At 47.0% G+C, this 15,398-nt stretch overlaps 1 protein-coding gene across 1 annotated transcript in view; it reads left to right on the top strand.

Annotated features, from left to right (window-relative positions):
* LOC149348090 (uncharacterized) overlaps positions 1-15,398 on the top strand; it is a 292,673-nt gene that overhangs the window by 91,532 nt on the left and 185,743 nt on the right. The window contains exons 27-34 of the mRNA XM_089541683.1: positions 71-166; positions 2,890-2,985; positions 3,139-3,234; positions 4,752-4,847; positions 6,412-6,507; positions 6,799-6,894; positions 7,081-7,176; positions 9,295-9,390. Coding sequence (XP_089397809.1) covers positions 71-166; positions 2,890-2,985; positions 3,139-3,234; positions 4,752-4,847; positions 6,412-6,507; positions 6,799-6,894; positions 7,081-7,176; positions 9,295-9,390 — 768 coding nt within the window. The remainder of the gene's footprint in view (positions 1-70; positions 167-2,889; positions 2,986-3,138; positions 3,235-4,751; positions 4,848-6,411; positions 6,508-6,798; positions 6,895-7,080; positions 7,177-9,294; positions 9,391-15,398) is intronic.

Here is a 15,398-nt window from a genome sequence, read left to right as displayed (position 1 = left end):
ACTGTTTATTTCGAACAAGCATGCCTGGAATCAGTTATGACTTTAATATATTATCTACTTTTTGGAACAGGTCCAAAGCCCAAGGGCTGCAACGACATGGAGGAAAGAGAATGCAAGTCGGCAGGAAAGAAATGCGATCTCAGCGCCGGGGCGGCTGTTTGCAAAGGTGAGGAACTACGGACTTTCAAACTGGCACTCCATGCAGGAGCAACGCTTCGTGTCTGAAATGGAACGCGCTTCCAGCAGAGCGCAAAACGAAAGGGGTCTTGATGAACACTGTGCGACACCGACAGACCCCTTGAAATCCATGACTTGTTCCCCAAAGAGAACGTACAATACTTATTAATCACATTTCTTCACTCGAAACTAATAGACGCGCATCAGAAATAAGGCCGGAGCACTGCTGTCCGCAACACCGCAGCGAGCTATGGAAAGGAAAATGATAGGTGTAACGTTAAGAGATCGGAAGAGGGCGGAGTGGGTGAGGGAACAAACGCGGGTTAATGACATCTTAGTTGAAATCAAGAGGAAGAAATGGGCTTGGGCAGGGCATGTAATGCGAAGGCAGGATAACCGCTGGTCCTTAAGGGTAACAGAGTGGATTCCAAGAGAAAGCAAACGTAGCAGGGGACGGCAGAAAGTTAGGTGGGCGGATGAGATTAAGAAGTTTGCGGGGATACAGTGGCGGCAACTGACAAAGGACAGGGTTAATTGGTGAGACATGGGAGAGGCCTTTGCCCTGCAGTGGGTGTAGTCAGGCTGATGATGATGATGGTGATGAGTGCTGTCCAACTAAGCGTTTCCGGGTAATGCCTCAGCCGCCTGCTTCCGGTATCATGTGACCATGAAGGGCACATCGGCGCATTTGCGAGTCTGGAACCTCTCTTCGACACTGGAACACAACTGTTTGCGAGAGTAGGCTAATAGCAGGGCATCGTCTTGTGGCGTTGACTTGGACTAGGTTATCTTTTACTGTCCCGTTTTTTCTTGCTTTTTCCTTTTGTGAATAGAGATTGCTGAATCATTATCGCTAGTGGTTACGCGCAATCATTCTGCTTTTACTGTCTTATTCTTTAAAGGAATTAGTTACAGCTACCGTTCTCCTTAGCACTTGCACAACGCGAGAATGTAAAGATTCACTAGGTTTCAAAATATATGCTGCGAAAAAAATTCGTGTTGCTCACGGACAGCAATTCGACATCAACGCCACGTAACGAATTTTGCTGTACGAATCAAATTTGCTTGGGAGCATCCTCTGTCGAACGACTTAATCACAGCGATTAAGAACAAAGCTTATCAAACGTGTTATGGAGTATTCTCCGAGGAGAAGTGGATTTAGATGAAGGGAATATTTAACCCTTACATCCACATCCTGATATATTGGTATCCTGAACATGCGTCAATCAGGAGGATGTTATTAATCTATCCACCTCATTAGAGCGAACACCTCCATATCCTTCGTTTTGGTGGTTCTCCCTCATACTCGTGTTCTTTCGCACTTCCTGTGGCAATTTCTCCTTAGTCTTTCATACCTCAGCTCGCATTCTTCGCCGAATACAGTTTAATCTCCTACATACACCAGCCAAACTTTATCTGTACCGGCACACTTTCACACCTCAGTGCCCAAACTGTCCACACACATATGCAGACATAGAACACTGCCTTACACAGTGCCACGCAGCCTTCCAGTCCCCCGCCTATCCTTTCCCCCCACCCCCACCGTGGCCCATCTGGCTCGCCTCCCTGGATCTGAGACTGCAACGTGCCCTCGTCGCCTTGGCCCAGGACGTACTGAACGCCTAATAGAAGGATGTTCTAATAAAAATGTCACACCACCAATTTCATTAGGCGACATTGCATCTGATAGTAGTTAGAATGGAAAGTTGGGCGAGTTGGTATACGTTCATTTTGGAGAACCGGAAAAAAATTTGCTGTTATCCGTATGTGCACCGAACGGCTCATAATCTAAAAAAGGTGGCGGGCAGATTTGACGTGAATGCGGTGTTTTCTGCGCCACACAAGTTGGGGGGGGGGGCTTTGTCGTATTATAGGGAACCGCCATGACAATATATCAAGAATTAGCCCATTTCGTTGTTTGGTTTCCCATAGGTCAAGGTGTGTAGAGTGCGCATGTTCAGTTGTATATGAATTTCCTCTTTCATGTAAAAAAGTATATATAGGACAGACCGGCCGATGTATAAATATTCGACTTAGGGAGCATCTTCGTTCACCAGCCGATTCAAACTATTCGCATCTAAAAGAGCACTGCAAAGCTTGCAAGAATGAAAATAAGAAAGTATGCAGACCTTTAGTCGCGCACACACGTATTTTATTCCGCCATAGAGATAAGAAGACAAGGGAGCTCATTGAGGCATATCATATTCGGAAAAGACGGGATGAATGCATCAGTCAGCCTCCCTTGTTGATGGTCGATAAAGAGGTCGCTTTTCTTGACAACACGTGATTTGTGTTTTGTTTTTTAGTGCCTTTGTTTTTTTGTTTCTGGCTGTCTCGTGTTTTTTCGGTTAATCACAGTGTTCTGAAATCGCGTTGTAAGGTTTTAATCTTGACTCATGTATACAGTTCTTAAACTGTTGTATTCTGGGCATGTGCGCGAGTGACGTCAGGTCATGTGACTTTTTTACTATAAATGTCTGTTTTTTTTTCTGAATAAAAAATAGTTGTGAGTCAGAGCTCGTCCGTGTGGTTTCCTTCATCTTTGTCTTCCGTCCTTTTCGCGCTGTTTTTTTCCACCCAAAATGATAGTAGTTAGCCACTCAGGTTCTTACATGAATGCTCATGACCTATCAAACCAGCTACCCTGGTGTAGCGAGAGCTATACAACACGTCGTTATCTCCTTATGCTTTGTGCCTTGAACTTTCGAACAGATGATGTGCGCAAAGAGTGCAATGATGAAGAGAGGGGTATCTGCGAGGCGTTGGAAACGGAATGTGACTTCACCGCAGGAGCTCCAACCTGCTCTGGTGAGCGACCGTTGCAGCTTTCATCCCTTCGTCCCACGAGTGGAGAATATCTTTCTCTCTCTTAGTAACGCCAGCATCTTCGGCAGTACTTGTTCTTGAGAGGGAAGGCTGCACATCGAACTTGTGATTAAATTTAGTCCTTTCCTCATATAGACAACAAGAGAGACAAATGCCGCAAAGAGGAACGAAAACGGTGCAAGGAACTGGGGAAGGAATGCGAATTTATTGGTGGAGCCCCTTTATGTGCCGGTAAGAAATGTCTCTCGAAATTCGTGAAGGTTTTGTATTGCCGTAAAGTGAGATAGCTATTGCGGATAATTACGTATGATAATCAACAGATCCTAGCTTTAATGAGCTTAGCAGCAAATATGCACCCGAAAAGCGGAAGGGAAAGGGCTGCTCGTTATGACTAACATGATGGAAGGCAACAATCGCCGAAACCAAGGAGCATATGGGATGTCTTTTTTTCCATTTGTGGTTTTCTTTAATGGGAGGTTGATAAAAGCAGAAGAAAAAACAACCGCATACCGACGGTAGGATCCGAACCCACGACCTCCGAATTTCGCGTTCGGTGCTCTCAAACTAAGCTACGGCGTCGGTTGCCCGATTTTCTACTTAAGCCGGTATTTATGTGTAGTGTAAGCCAACCTTGAGAGTGTTCACCAGCGCCATCCTCTTCCATAGCGGCGGACCTAGTACGTCCTGTATTACTGGGAGTGCCACGTAGGACGTACTACAGGACGTACTACGTCCGCCGCTATGGAAGAGGATGGCGCTGGTGAACATTGACAAGGTTTGGCTACACTGCACATAAATACCCCCGAAAGCAGACAATATGCGTGCCGACTGCTTAGAGCAGGCGTTCTCAAACTTTGCTACCGTTAATTAATTGAGTGATATTACCATTTACCGAAATTTCTGTATTTGTATGCAAATCAGCCCTTAGCTGTGCCATTCGTATAACAGCTTTCGTTGCAAAAAAAAAAGCAGAAAGGGTCCGTTCACGAGCAACGTTGACTGACTGTGACGCCTGTCAGAGCCAATTGTGACAGATGGGAGATGTTCCATCCCTCATAAAAATTGCCTATAGACAGTCTATAGACAGTCTATAGACTTCCTATAGATATTGCTTTTTGTCTATTCATAGTCTATAAACTGTCTATAGACAAAATTCCACTAAAAGTGTATGGCCATAAATCTATAGATTATCTATGGACTATCTATGGCATTTGTATTGCCTACAGACTTTTGTCCATAGACAGTCTATAGACTTTACAGCCAGATGTCTATAGACACTCTATAGACTGTCTAAAACTTTTTTTGCAAGGGATGGCACATAGTGAAGGCTGTTGGGGGTGTTTCAAGGAATGCAGTTTGCTGGGGAGCATTGTTAGTACAACGTTCTGGATTTTGGCTGGAAGCGCGTAGCGGAACGGCAGATATTACGCGCTGCTGCTGTGGCGCAGGAAGAGTTTGGGTGGCCGCCACAGGGCGCGCTTGTGTCACGCCAACACGTGACAGTGACGTCACAATTGGTTGTATAGCACTGGCCGGCGAATTCTGCCGACACAGGCGTTTGGCCCTCGCGGATCCGGAGCAGCGGAATTGGCACAGCAGCGGCGCACAAGCGAATACCTTTGTAGCAGCCATTTGTGTCGGTGTGCTATTTTGTGAAGCGTGTATACATAGATGGAAGCCGCTGCCAGGCGCCATCAGAACATTTTTTTAAAGCAATAACATTCCTCGGGCCTGTTCTCTTCGCACAGATACAATTCGCAGTACCTGCTATGACGAAGAGGAAGAGAAGTGCAAGGCGAAGGGAAAAAAGTGCGAGATTATCGGCGGGGTCGCCGAGTGTACTGGTGAGAAACATGCCTCCCAAATGTTTCTTGAAATGCGCCGACTAGTGCAACGGCTTCGAAGTGTTACTGCACCTAATGTGGTATTCGTTTCTTGTACAACGCTTGATAGACTGCAGCGCCGGAGTACCGTCAGCTTTCACGCGCCAGAGATGCCCCGTGCTGTCTGACGTCAGCAGCTTTTCATTTGATTACTGTATCTTGGTGTAACTCTAACACTGAGGGCTAACAAAGAGGGTTCAGCTTAAGTTAAGGACAACGCAGCGAGCTATGGAAAGAAAAATGATAGGCGTAACTTTAAGAGATCGGAAGAAGGCGGAGTGGCTGAGGGAACAAACGCGGGTTAATGATATCCTAGTTGAAATCAAGAGGAAGAAATGGGCTTGGGCATGGCATGTAATGCGAAGGCAAGATAACCGCTGGTCCTTAAGGGTAATGGAGTGGATTCCAAGACAAGGCAAACGTAGCAGGGGACGGCAGAAAGTTAGGTGGGCGGATGAGATTAAGAAGTCTGCGGGGATACAGTGGCCGCAACTGCCAAAGGACAGGGCTAATTGGAGAGACATGGTAGAGGCCTTTGCCCTGCAGTGGATGTAGTCAGGCTGATGATGATGATGACGGTGTAACTCGCGAAACTATCAATCCTGCGGATATCAACAGGAGTTTTTAAGATAAACTGAGATGTTTTAAATAAGAATAAAAAACGTCTAACAAGATTAAACCAGTAGACTCCACAAAATTGGAGTGAAATGTTGGGCTAGCTTATCGTTCGCCTGGAAGAAAAGCAGTATTACGAGAACAATGTTAACACAACCATAAAGTCTCGAAAATTATCCGTAAATGCTTGTTTTGGACTAAACATTCGATTCCAGCAAGTTTTCTTGTGATATTTTACTGCGTCTCCTACCGTAGTATGATACCTACTTCCCCCCGTCCCCATGAAGTAATACTGCAAGGATATGAAAGCTGAACTGTCTGTTCAGTGCGTGCGAAAAACGATGTGTGTAATCACAAAAGCTGTATTGTAACGATGGCACCTCCACCAGAACACGTTTGTACACACAAAAAAAATGCTCCGTATGAGCAGCCCGCCGCATATTTCGTGAGCAGTAGTTCCTTATTAAACAGGAAAATAATAAAATATGAACAATCTGGTATGTTCCCTCACTCGTAAACAATACGAATTGCTCCAAATTTGCCAGGTACTTCTCAAGAAAAATCTAGACTGGGAATCGCTGCCTCGCAACAGTAATATTACGGAGCACACACTAACGCTCGTGTTATCCCCTGAATCTAAAATCGGCCGTTGAGAAACAACTCCAGCCAATCGCGTTTTATGTGGAATGCCCATTGTGAAAATTTGCACTCAGTGTTGCAAAAAAAGAACTTCTTAACGCTCCTCAAGGACGCAGCATGAAAGCACTAAATATAGCGCCTCTTCTTTCGTGATAGAAATTTTCATGAACAAATTACTACTGCAAGAATTTGAATTTCGGACGCGACCTCGAAAACCGTTACTTCCTCGGTCTGCACCACTTGTAATTACTGCATTTATTTTCCCCCACAGAAAAAAAGGAAGACAAATGTAGCAAAGAAAAGACTGATGCCTGTAAAGCGCAGGGTTTGAAATGCGACTCGTCACAAGGAGCACCTATTTGCTTCGGTGAGACACGACCTTTGCCAGCATGTTTCTTTCTTAAAGGAAAGGAAGGAAAGGAAAAACTTTATTTTACTCTAGTCCTTTTTCCTGCGGTTTGGGGGCATCTTCAGAGACGTTTTCTCCTTGATTCTACTCCCAGGAGTCTTCTCTGTCGAAGTCGTCCGCCTCTTTCTTAAAGAAATCAGTACTCGAAAGAGCGCAATGTCCGGAAGTGGCACTTTCCGTTACAGCCACTTTCTTGGTCGATCTGAAAGCCGAGTAGTCTAAATAAAGGCACCGCTTTTACTCTTGCAGATAACAACCGCACAACTTGCAACGAAGCCGAGAAAGCAGCATGTAATGAAACGGGAAAGCAGTGTGACTTCACCGCCGGGGCCGCTGCTTGTGTTGGTACGCAAACTTCCGCGTAACTTCTCGCCGCGTATTAGCTCAAAAAGTGTGCGAAAATGTGCTAAACTATTCAAAAATAATATGGTATGAAATGCGTATGTAATACACGACATTCTTGTTCATTTAAAAATATCCTGTGAGCGTGTAATCAGGCGATGCCGATTAGGCCATCCTTTTTTTTTGCAGATAAAGAGCGCGACCGTTGTGATCCAGAAGAGACGAAAGCATGTCATTCGAAGGGAAAAGACTGCGACTACAGTGCAGGAGCTGCCTTGTGCACGGGTAAGGAAGCAATGTTCTGTCTTCTGGGAAGACAACATGAGCAAAATGTGCTGAATCTTAAACTTTCGAGGGAAGGAGCCGGGCCAGTTGGTACGTGATTAGATCTCACGAGAAGAAACACAGACAGAGCACTGAAGGTTTACCGTAGCGCTCGCAAAAAATACTTGAAGAACGATAAATCACACAACTATAAAAGCAAACAAGCGGTCTTTTGCCATTGGGTCATCATACAGGGTGTTCCGTATTTATCTGTCTGGGTTGTAAACAATTATCCTGCGCGAACTACTTGCCTCTTTTGGGTTCAAGCACTGACCTTAGGTTAGCTTATGATAGTCTGCGTTTTTCGGTAAATAATTTAAACTTCCGAACTTGCCTGAATTGTCTGGAATCGGCGAAAAACTGCAGTCGTCTGCGCAGAGAATTTTCGTCTAGGCGAGCGGAGGAGCAGATTTGACAGGCTGCGCCATCTGGGGTGTTCGAGATGTACCCCAGCTCCGAGCAGGGATATTGTCTCGCTGTGCGCCAGATGGCGTGACCTCTCCATTCGGCTATCACAGTCACCTCGGTGAAAAAAATTTTCTGCGCGCAGACAACTACAGTTTTTCATCGTTTCCGGGCTGTCCAGGCAAGTTCCGATGTTGAATTCTTTATCGAAAAATGCAGACTGTCACAAGCTACTCTGTGGTCTGTGCTTGAGAAGAAATAGACCATTAGTTTGCGCAGGAGAATTTACAACCCGGACAGCTAAATTTACAACCCGGACAGATAAATACGGAACACCCTGTATATCGAATCTCGTTTTATTGCCAACGTCAACCGCCAACGTCAACGCCTTTCTCATCGACGACTAAGGCACCATATAGCTCGCGCTTGTTCAGGCTGATGGTTGCATCTGCCAATGTTATGGAGTGCATTTGCATTCAGAAACGTGCTCAGTCTGCGTACTGCAGCATCCCGTCTCTCCAGCGGTCATTAAAGCAGCGTCTTGTTTGAGCCACCACGCTGTCACATGTGGTCAACTCGTGCCGCTTCTTACATCGCGGCGCCCGTTGGTTCAGTCTAGATCTACTGCGGACTTTGAGAAGCCTTTAACATCGCGCCCAAATGCTCCTCACGCTGCGTTCATCCAGTATTGCGTGGTTCGTTTGTCGCAGTTAGCGCTTAATACCAGCGACGTGTTTTCCTCTCTTGCATCCTGTCAATAAGAAGCGTTGCTTGTCGCCAATAAGAGCCAAAAATTATTAGAACCTTTCTAGCTCACTCACCCCCAACGCGCATTCTAGAGAAGTTGAGAGCTCTTAATTAGCTCAGCGATTATTTACGCCCGCCTCTCTTGAAATGTAGCGCTATAACAACGCGCGGCAAAGGAACAAAAATTCAGGGGGCACTTTGGCTCTGTAAAGTGCTGCAAGGCGAAAGCGTTTCCTGGCGCGCTGTTTGTTTTCATTTGCCTTTTTATTTTTCATATTTTGTTTTTTTTTCTCCGTTTTTATTGTTTATTTTTATTTTCATGTCTTATTTCTATTTTGTTTTTATTTTTGTTTATTTTCTTATTTTTTTATTTTTCCTTTTCTTCACTTTATTCCTTTTATTTTATCTATGAAACCCATGCATTCACTAGATGCGCCTTTATTCGTGCTCGAACCTTGAGCCTTCGTGGCGGAGTTGTAGCGTCTCCTCTTCAAATGCCAAAGGCCCCAGTTCTATTCCCACCCTCGGCGCAGTTTCTTTTTAAGCAGTGACGCCGAAAGGCGGACAAATCTGTCGACACGGCTGCCGACGCGTCTGCTAACGACAGTATGAGGCATTAAAGGCTTTCGCCTTAAAATCACATGACATGGTAAGGTGGGGCACAACGTTCTAAACGTGCGCATGACCACAAGGAGACGCCGTAGTCGATGGTTGCGGATTAATTTCATCCGCCTAGAGTCTCTCAACTCGCACTGACATCGTGCTTACAAGCGCGGCCAATATCAGCCGCACCCCCGAAGCCAGCGTAGGACGAGCATCCCGCCGCGGAAGGTCGAGCGAAGTATAGAGCTTTCCACTCTGTACTTTCTCAAGCTACCTCCGACCAAGCTCATCTCTCGTTGTGCGGCCCTGCTTCTCGCCTTGCAGATAATAAGCGAACAAAGTGTAACGAAGCGGAGGAAGCCAACTGCAAGTCTATGGGAATGGAGTGCGACTTTTCTGCCGGGGTAGCTCTCTGCATTGGTAAGCGACATCGTTTCACACTAAACTGCCCCTGCCTTCTTCCAGTTTCTTGCGATGGCCTCAGAAGAGTAGAGATTATGAACAGTTAGGTTTAGAGGCGATCTGTAATGCAAGCGCTCCTTTAGACAATTTTTTTTTGTGCTAGCACTTACAGTGGCCATTCCATTTCCCGCATTTAGCCGTTGTGTGTGTATCTGTTTTTCTGAAGCCGGTTTTGTGGCCTATATATATATATATATATATTTCGGCGAACAGCACTTTATTTCTAACGTTTCGGCCGGGGTGCGGCTTTCGTCGAGTGAACAATTCCGTTGTTGGTAGGAGGCTTTTAAGCCAGTAACTATCAAGATCTTATTAATACTAAGAGGAAGACACAGAACACCCTTGATTGCGTGATACAATCAGAAATGACAATAAAAGATGCAGAAAAAAAAACGAGAATTGACATCTGGAAACACACATGTGAAAAACAAAAATTAGCGGGGCAGACAAGGCAGTACGCCCGGACTTTCGTTTAAACCAGCAGAAACAGTATCAAACTTGTAAATAAGATATGATCCCCGGGATTCTCTATCATGATGTGTCCTAAAACCTGACTGTGCAATGGTAACCCTTATTTTGTCGAATGAGTGCCCGGGAATGCTGACATGCTTAGATAGCGGAAGATTGGGCAGAGAGGTGCAGTTAGCCTTGTGGTTGTTGAAGCGTGAACGGAAAGAAGTTTCGGTTTGTCCTATGTACTGCTTGCTGCACACAGAGCACTCCAACATAAGTGTCGCAGCAAAAAAGTCTTTTTAATTCTTATGTGATAGAAGCGGTACTGTTTGCTATTACTGAGGTAGTCATATGTGCGCAGGTTTTGTTTCTTGGCTTATTATACGGGCGGCAGCCTTCCGAGAAATGATGTGAAATTTTTGAAGTAGTTAAGTGACGTATATTTTTTGATCGTCTATAGACTACTCTGGGCGGGTCTGGGAATATTAGTTTAAGGCGTTGGCTTTGCCCGATGATGTCATGATGCTTGCGAAGAATGCCGGTGACGTTAGGATTAGAAGGTGAATGCGTTAGTATCAAGTTGGTTTGCTGAACTAAGTTAGGGCGACGGGATGTGTCCAAGAGCGCTCTTCGACCTAGCTGGCCTGCACGTGCAAACGCGATTAGTGAAGCGGGGTGCTTTTGCTGTATTAATGCCGTTTTCAGAGCCATACATTTACGGTTCAAATCAGGTTGCTCAGAGCAGGTCCGTTTGTAGCGGAGTGTTCGCCCGTAGGGAATACTTACTTGTCTTGCAGTGCTTCTTGTAGCTACTATGGAAGTGAAGGTATTGATGTCTGCCAGTGGGCTTCTTGTAGAGCGCCGTAACTAGTTTGTCATCACGCAGGAGCACTGCCACGTCCAGAAAGCTAATACGATCAGTTGAGTAAGCGGGCGAAAATGGCATCGAATTATGTACGTCATTAAAAGCAGCTATGAAAGAAACCAGTTCAGGCTCGCCGTGCTCGCATATTAGGAATGTGTCGTCTATGTAGAGTTTGTATTAAACAGGCTTGAATGAGCGACCGGACAAGAAGTTGTTTGCTAATACCTCCATGAATATATTTGCATAGTTAGGGCCAATTTTTGTACCCATCGACGTACCGCTTATTTGAACGTAATGATCGTTATTAAATTCAAAATTGTTAAGTTCAAGGATTAATTTTAGCAAAGCAGCTAGGGTTACGCCACCGACACGATTGCTAACGCATAAGTCTTACAGATTTGTTTTACGGATTGAATACCGTCCTCGTGGAGTATCTTTGCGTACAGCGAACACACATCTAAGGTAACGAGAAGAGAGTAGCAAGGGATATGAAGGTCAGCAATGTCGCGTAAAAAATGGTTGCTCTCTTTTATATAAGACGTAAATGTAGAGGGAATATAGCTGATCAGGGAATAAACACAACGAGAAAGGTTTTCGTTACAGTTCCTATGCCTGAAACAATTGGTCATCCAGGGACGTTAGGCCTGTGAATCTTTGGTAGTCCAGGGGTGGTCAAAAAATCCCAGGCCGCTCCGAACAGCCGCGGAGCCGCTGCTCTCCGCTATCGGGGCGCTGTTATCGCACGCGTGTCTCGCCGCGCACGGGTTGCGAGGGTATGCGCTGAGAGGAGGTGATGCTCCCTCTCTCTCTCGCTCTCCACGATAACAAAGCAGTGAAAAAGACGGTGAGGCGCGCGCCTTCACGCTTCGCTTTTCGAGATTCCTGCACTCGGCTGCGGTGCAGCGCGTCGCGGAGCAGACGACCATTTGAGGAGAGTGACGCGCGCTGCTGGCGGCCGTATTTAATTGGATTTCGTCTGCTTCTTCCAACTTCTCAACTTCCTGGCGTACGATATAATGCATTTACCTTCACCTAAGCGAAGCGACTGCGAAGCCCTGCTGTATACAGTCTCCGGCGAATGGTCGGCACTGACGCACATAGACCCAGCTCCTGCAGAATTTCTTCGATGGTCAATGTGGGTTCGAGATTAGCAGCGGCCACAATCCATAGGTCTTCTTCAGGGGTCGTGGCTGAAGGCCGCCCTTCTCTTGGAGCATCCTCAATGCGCTGTTCATCTCGATATGCGCACACTATTCGTTCCACTGAGAACCTCGAGCACCCAATTATCCTAACAATTTCTCGACGGCTGCGACCCGCAACAGAAAGCGCAATTATGCGCAACCGTGTGTCCCTGTCAAAGCGTTGTATGGCGTCCACTTTTCGCGACGACTACATTCCAACTGGGCAACCGGCGAAGCCCGCGTAGAAATTAGCGCCCACTAAGTGCATGAATGGTCTCTCTAATTTCACAGATTCATTTCTCTTAGAGAACGAAACACGGCTTCACTCTTTCGAACCGTCGACACAGTGCCTTGACTGGCAGTGTTAAGCTCGCAGTCAAGCGCGCTGATTCTTTCCTCGCCTTCGCGTCACTTTCCTCAAATGGTCGTCTGCTCCGCGACGCGCTCCACCGCAGCCGAGTGCGGAAATTTCGAAAAGCGAAGCGTGAAGGCGCGCGCCTCGCCGTCTTTTTCACTACTTTCTTATCGTGGAGAGCGAGAGAGAGAGAGGGAGCATCACCTCCTCTCAGCGCATACCCTCGCAACCCGTGCGCGGCGAGACACGCGTGCGATAACAGCGCCCCGATAGCGGAGAGCAGCGGCTCCGCGGCTGTTCGGAGCGGCCTGGGATTTTTTGACCACCCCTGTACATAGAATCGCCTGAAATCGGGATTATATATGGCAGCACCTGTTTCTGTCTTAACCTGATCGTTGCACCACTGAGCCAGGAATGGTATAGGAAGACTCCCAGGGACCTATGAACGTAGAGAACGACCGATTCCGCATATATGAACATTAACCCATTATCGCTATCCGAACAACTGCCATCCGGGAACACTGTATTTGAACTCCAGAACCGAATGGAAAACCGTACTGTTAGCGCACCTAATTCGCATTTGGCCTAACTACTCAAATCAACCTTTTTTTTTCAGCGAAACGCTGTTTTAGGGTAGCTCCCCAAGGCGGAAGTTCAGTACCGTCACAGGCGCAGTTGGCTTTGCCCTAACGTCCAAGTGGGAACGAGGGGGCACGGGCGTCGGAGTAACAGGCAAAGACTGTGGTCACAAATTAGCAGCAGTGTCTGTTTAAAGTTCGGTTCCTTTGCATAATTATCTTGCGTGTTCTTTTGTATTTAGGACTGATTAGCGAGACGTAAAGGAGACACCTCCCGCTTGCTTATGGCCTTCCGAACCCGGAAGCAAAGGTCGAAGCGAGTAGAGATCGTCCGGAGCTACAATCGGGAAAACGGCAGAATGGGCCTCAAGTGTGTTCCCGCTCCTGCGTTCTGCGTCGTAGTCGGCGTCGCGGTCCGTGTTACGGCCTCTTACAGGTGGCCTGCTGGTAGGTAGTAGAAGAGCAAAGCGCCACCTGGGAAGACCCACGAATGCCCTCTGCCCATAGTATGCGCGCAGGTTTTCGCGTCCTCTCCCCGTTTCTCGGAAGAACGAATTTCGGACGCGAAAACTAATGGGGGCACTTAAGTCTGCCTACGTGCTAGGAATGCGAAAGCATAGTGCACTACTGAAGGAAACGCTGCTAAAGCTAGCGCGCCTGTTCGCGCAGGCTAAGTCCGCACGCAAACAGTAGTTCGCCATACAACCAAAGCGAACACAAGCATATTTCGTAGCGACAAATCTTAAAGGTGCACTGAAGAGGAATCTGAACTCGTCTTTTTGCCACGGGAACTCAATCTACACGTTCCGAGCATTCTTAGAAACTGGGACTTATTGCCCTGTGTGGCCGATTTCCCCAATTAAATGGAATTAACGCCCGGCTCCCGTCTTTCTTTTTAATTCTCCCTCGTACGGTGGGCGGAGTCGACCAACGCGGGGAGTGCCTTTCACCCAGTCCCGTGGCGGCTTGCCGCTCTGCCATCGGCGGAGTAATACGTAGTAGTCCGTAGAAGCAAATAGTCCGCGCGTATTTTTATTTCTGCGGGCTTATTTTGAGATTATATTATCTGCAAATGAAACTATTCATTCGCGGAAACCTAAAAAACAAAATGAAGCGAAAGCAAAGCCTCCACGGAGCTGGCTGAAAGGCACTCCCAGCGTTGGTCGACTCCGCCCACCGTACGAGGCAGAATTAAAAAAAAAAGGCGGGAGCCGGGCGTTAATTTGATTTAATTAGGGAAATCGGCCACACAGGGCAATAAGTCGCAGTTTCTAAGAATGCTAGGAACGTGTTGATCGAGTTCCCGCGGCAAAAAGACGAGTTCAGATTCCTCTTCAGTGCACGTTTAAGTGCCGTAACGGGCACCTCCTGGACCTCGTTTTACCTCTCTTCACATTTTCGTCTTACCGCTCGTCGAGATGGTACACGTGGCGGTATGATACGCGGTTGGTAGGGCAAATCGCTCCTATTCAATGCGCGCCCAAAAAGTAGTTCACACTTCGTGAAAATTATGGCCAGAGAGCCCGAACACTGAGCGCCTCACAGCTTCGACCTTGATTTTCAATGCTACTACATCGTTTTATACCGCTCTTTGTATTCGTGCAAACAATGACCGGAGTTTTGAGAATAACGGATCATACGTGGCGGAGTAATAGAGTTTCGCGGACGTACTACTTCAGCAACCTCCGCAGCGTTGCCTGCTATGTATGAAACGGAGTATAACTCGTTTGCGGTCGACTCGCCGTCACCGCTGCCGTCTGGCTTCCAAGACGCTGATAAAAGGATTTGAGCTGCCGCCTCTAGACGTGCACAGCCATTCCGCATAGACTCCGAAGCGTAAATGATTAACACAGCACCCTCAAAGTCAAGCATCAGCGCTGCCAGCTTTTTGCTGAATTGTTTGCAGTTTTGCAGATATAATTTTTCTCGCTTGCACAGATAATAGAAGCAAGACCTGTACACCAGAAGGAGAGAGAGTTTGTAGAGGACACCATAAGGAATGCGACTTCACCGTCCATGCCCCAACGTGCATAGGTAAGCAGCCGCCGCCTTCACTTTGCATCGATGCATACTTGCGCTTCGAGGAAAACAAGTCTGCTGCACTCAGGGTGGAAAGGAAACCTTAGTTCTCAAAACCCACCGTGAGTTTGCACACGGCGCGCCTCTTGCCACAAACACGTGTCGTGCGCAAACTCAGTGGCCTAAGCGCTAGGAATGAGCCGCAGCCGCAGCATAAGTAGCACGTGGAAATTGAGCGAAATGACCGCAACAGGATTTGCGAAGTTGCCATCTAAGGCCAGTGATTGCACCGCCTCTGTCCTTTCACTCTGATGATGGGGGGATCGCAGCGATCGGCAGCTGAGAACGCGCATAAACATGTACGACGCGCTTCAGGACTAGCTTAATGGTCGTTGTAAGACGTAATTTCATACCATTGCTGTTAATTTTCGAGTTCGTGTGATGGTATTGGCGAGACTTAGCCGAGCGCTGATAGTGGCAAACACTCTCTTCATCGCTTCTTGCCACTAACGAAA

The sequence above is a fragment of the Amblyomma mixtum genome, chromosome 4, assembly GCF_055824585.1.
Source record: "Amblyomma mixtum isolate Tamu chromosome 4, ASM5582458v1, whole genome shotgun sequence".
NCBI lineage: Eukaryota > Metazoa > Arthropoda > Arachnida > Ixodida > Ixodidae > Amblyomma > Amblyomma mixtum.
Note: the sequence above shows the minus strand (reverse complement) of the source record. Positions and strands in the feature narration are given on the sequence as shown.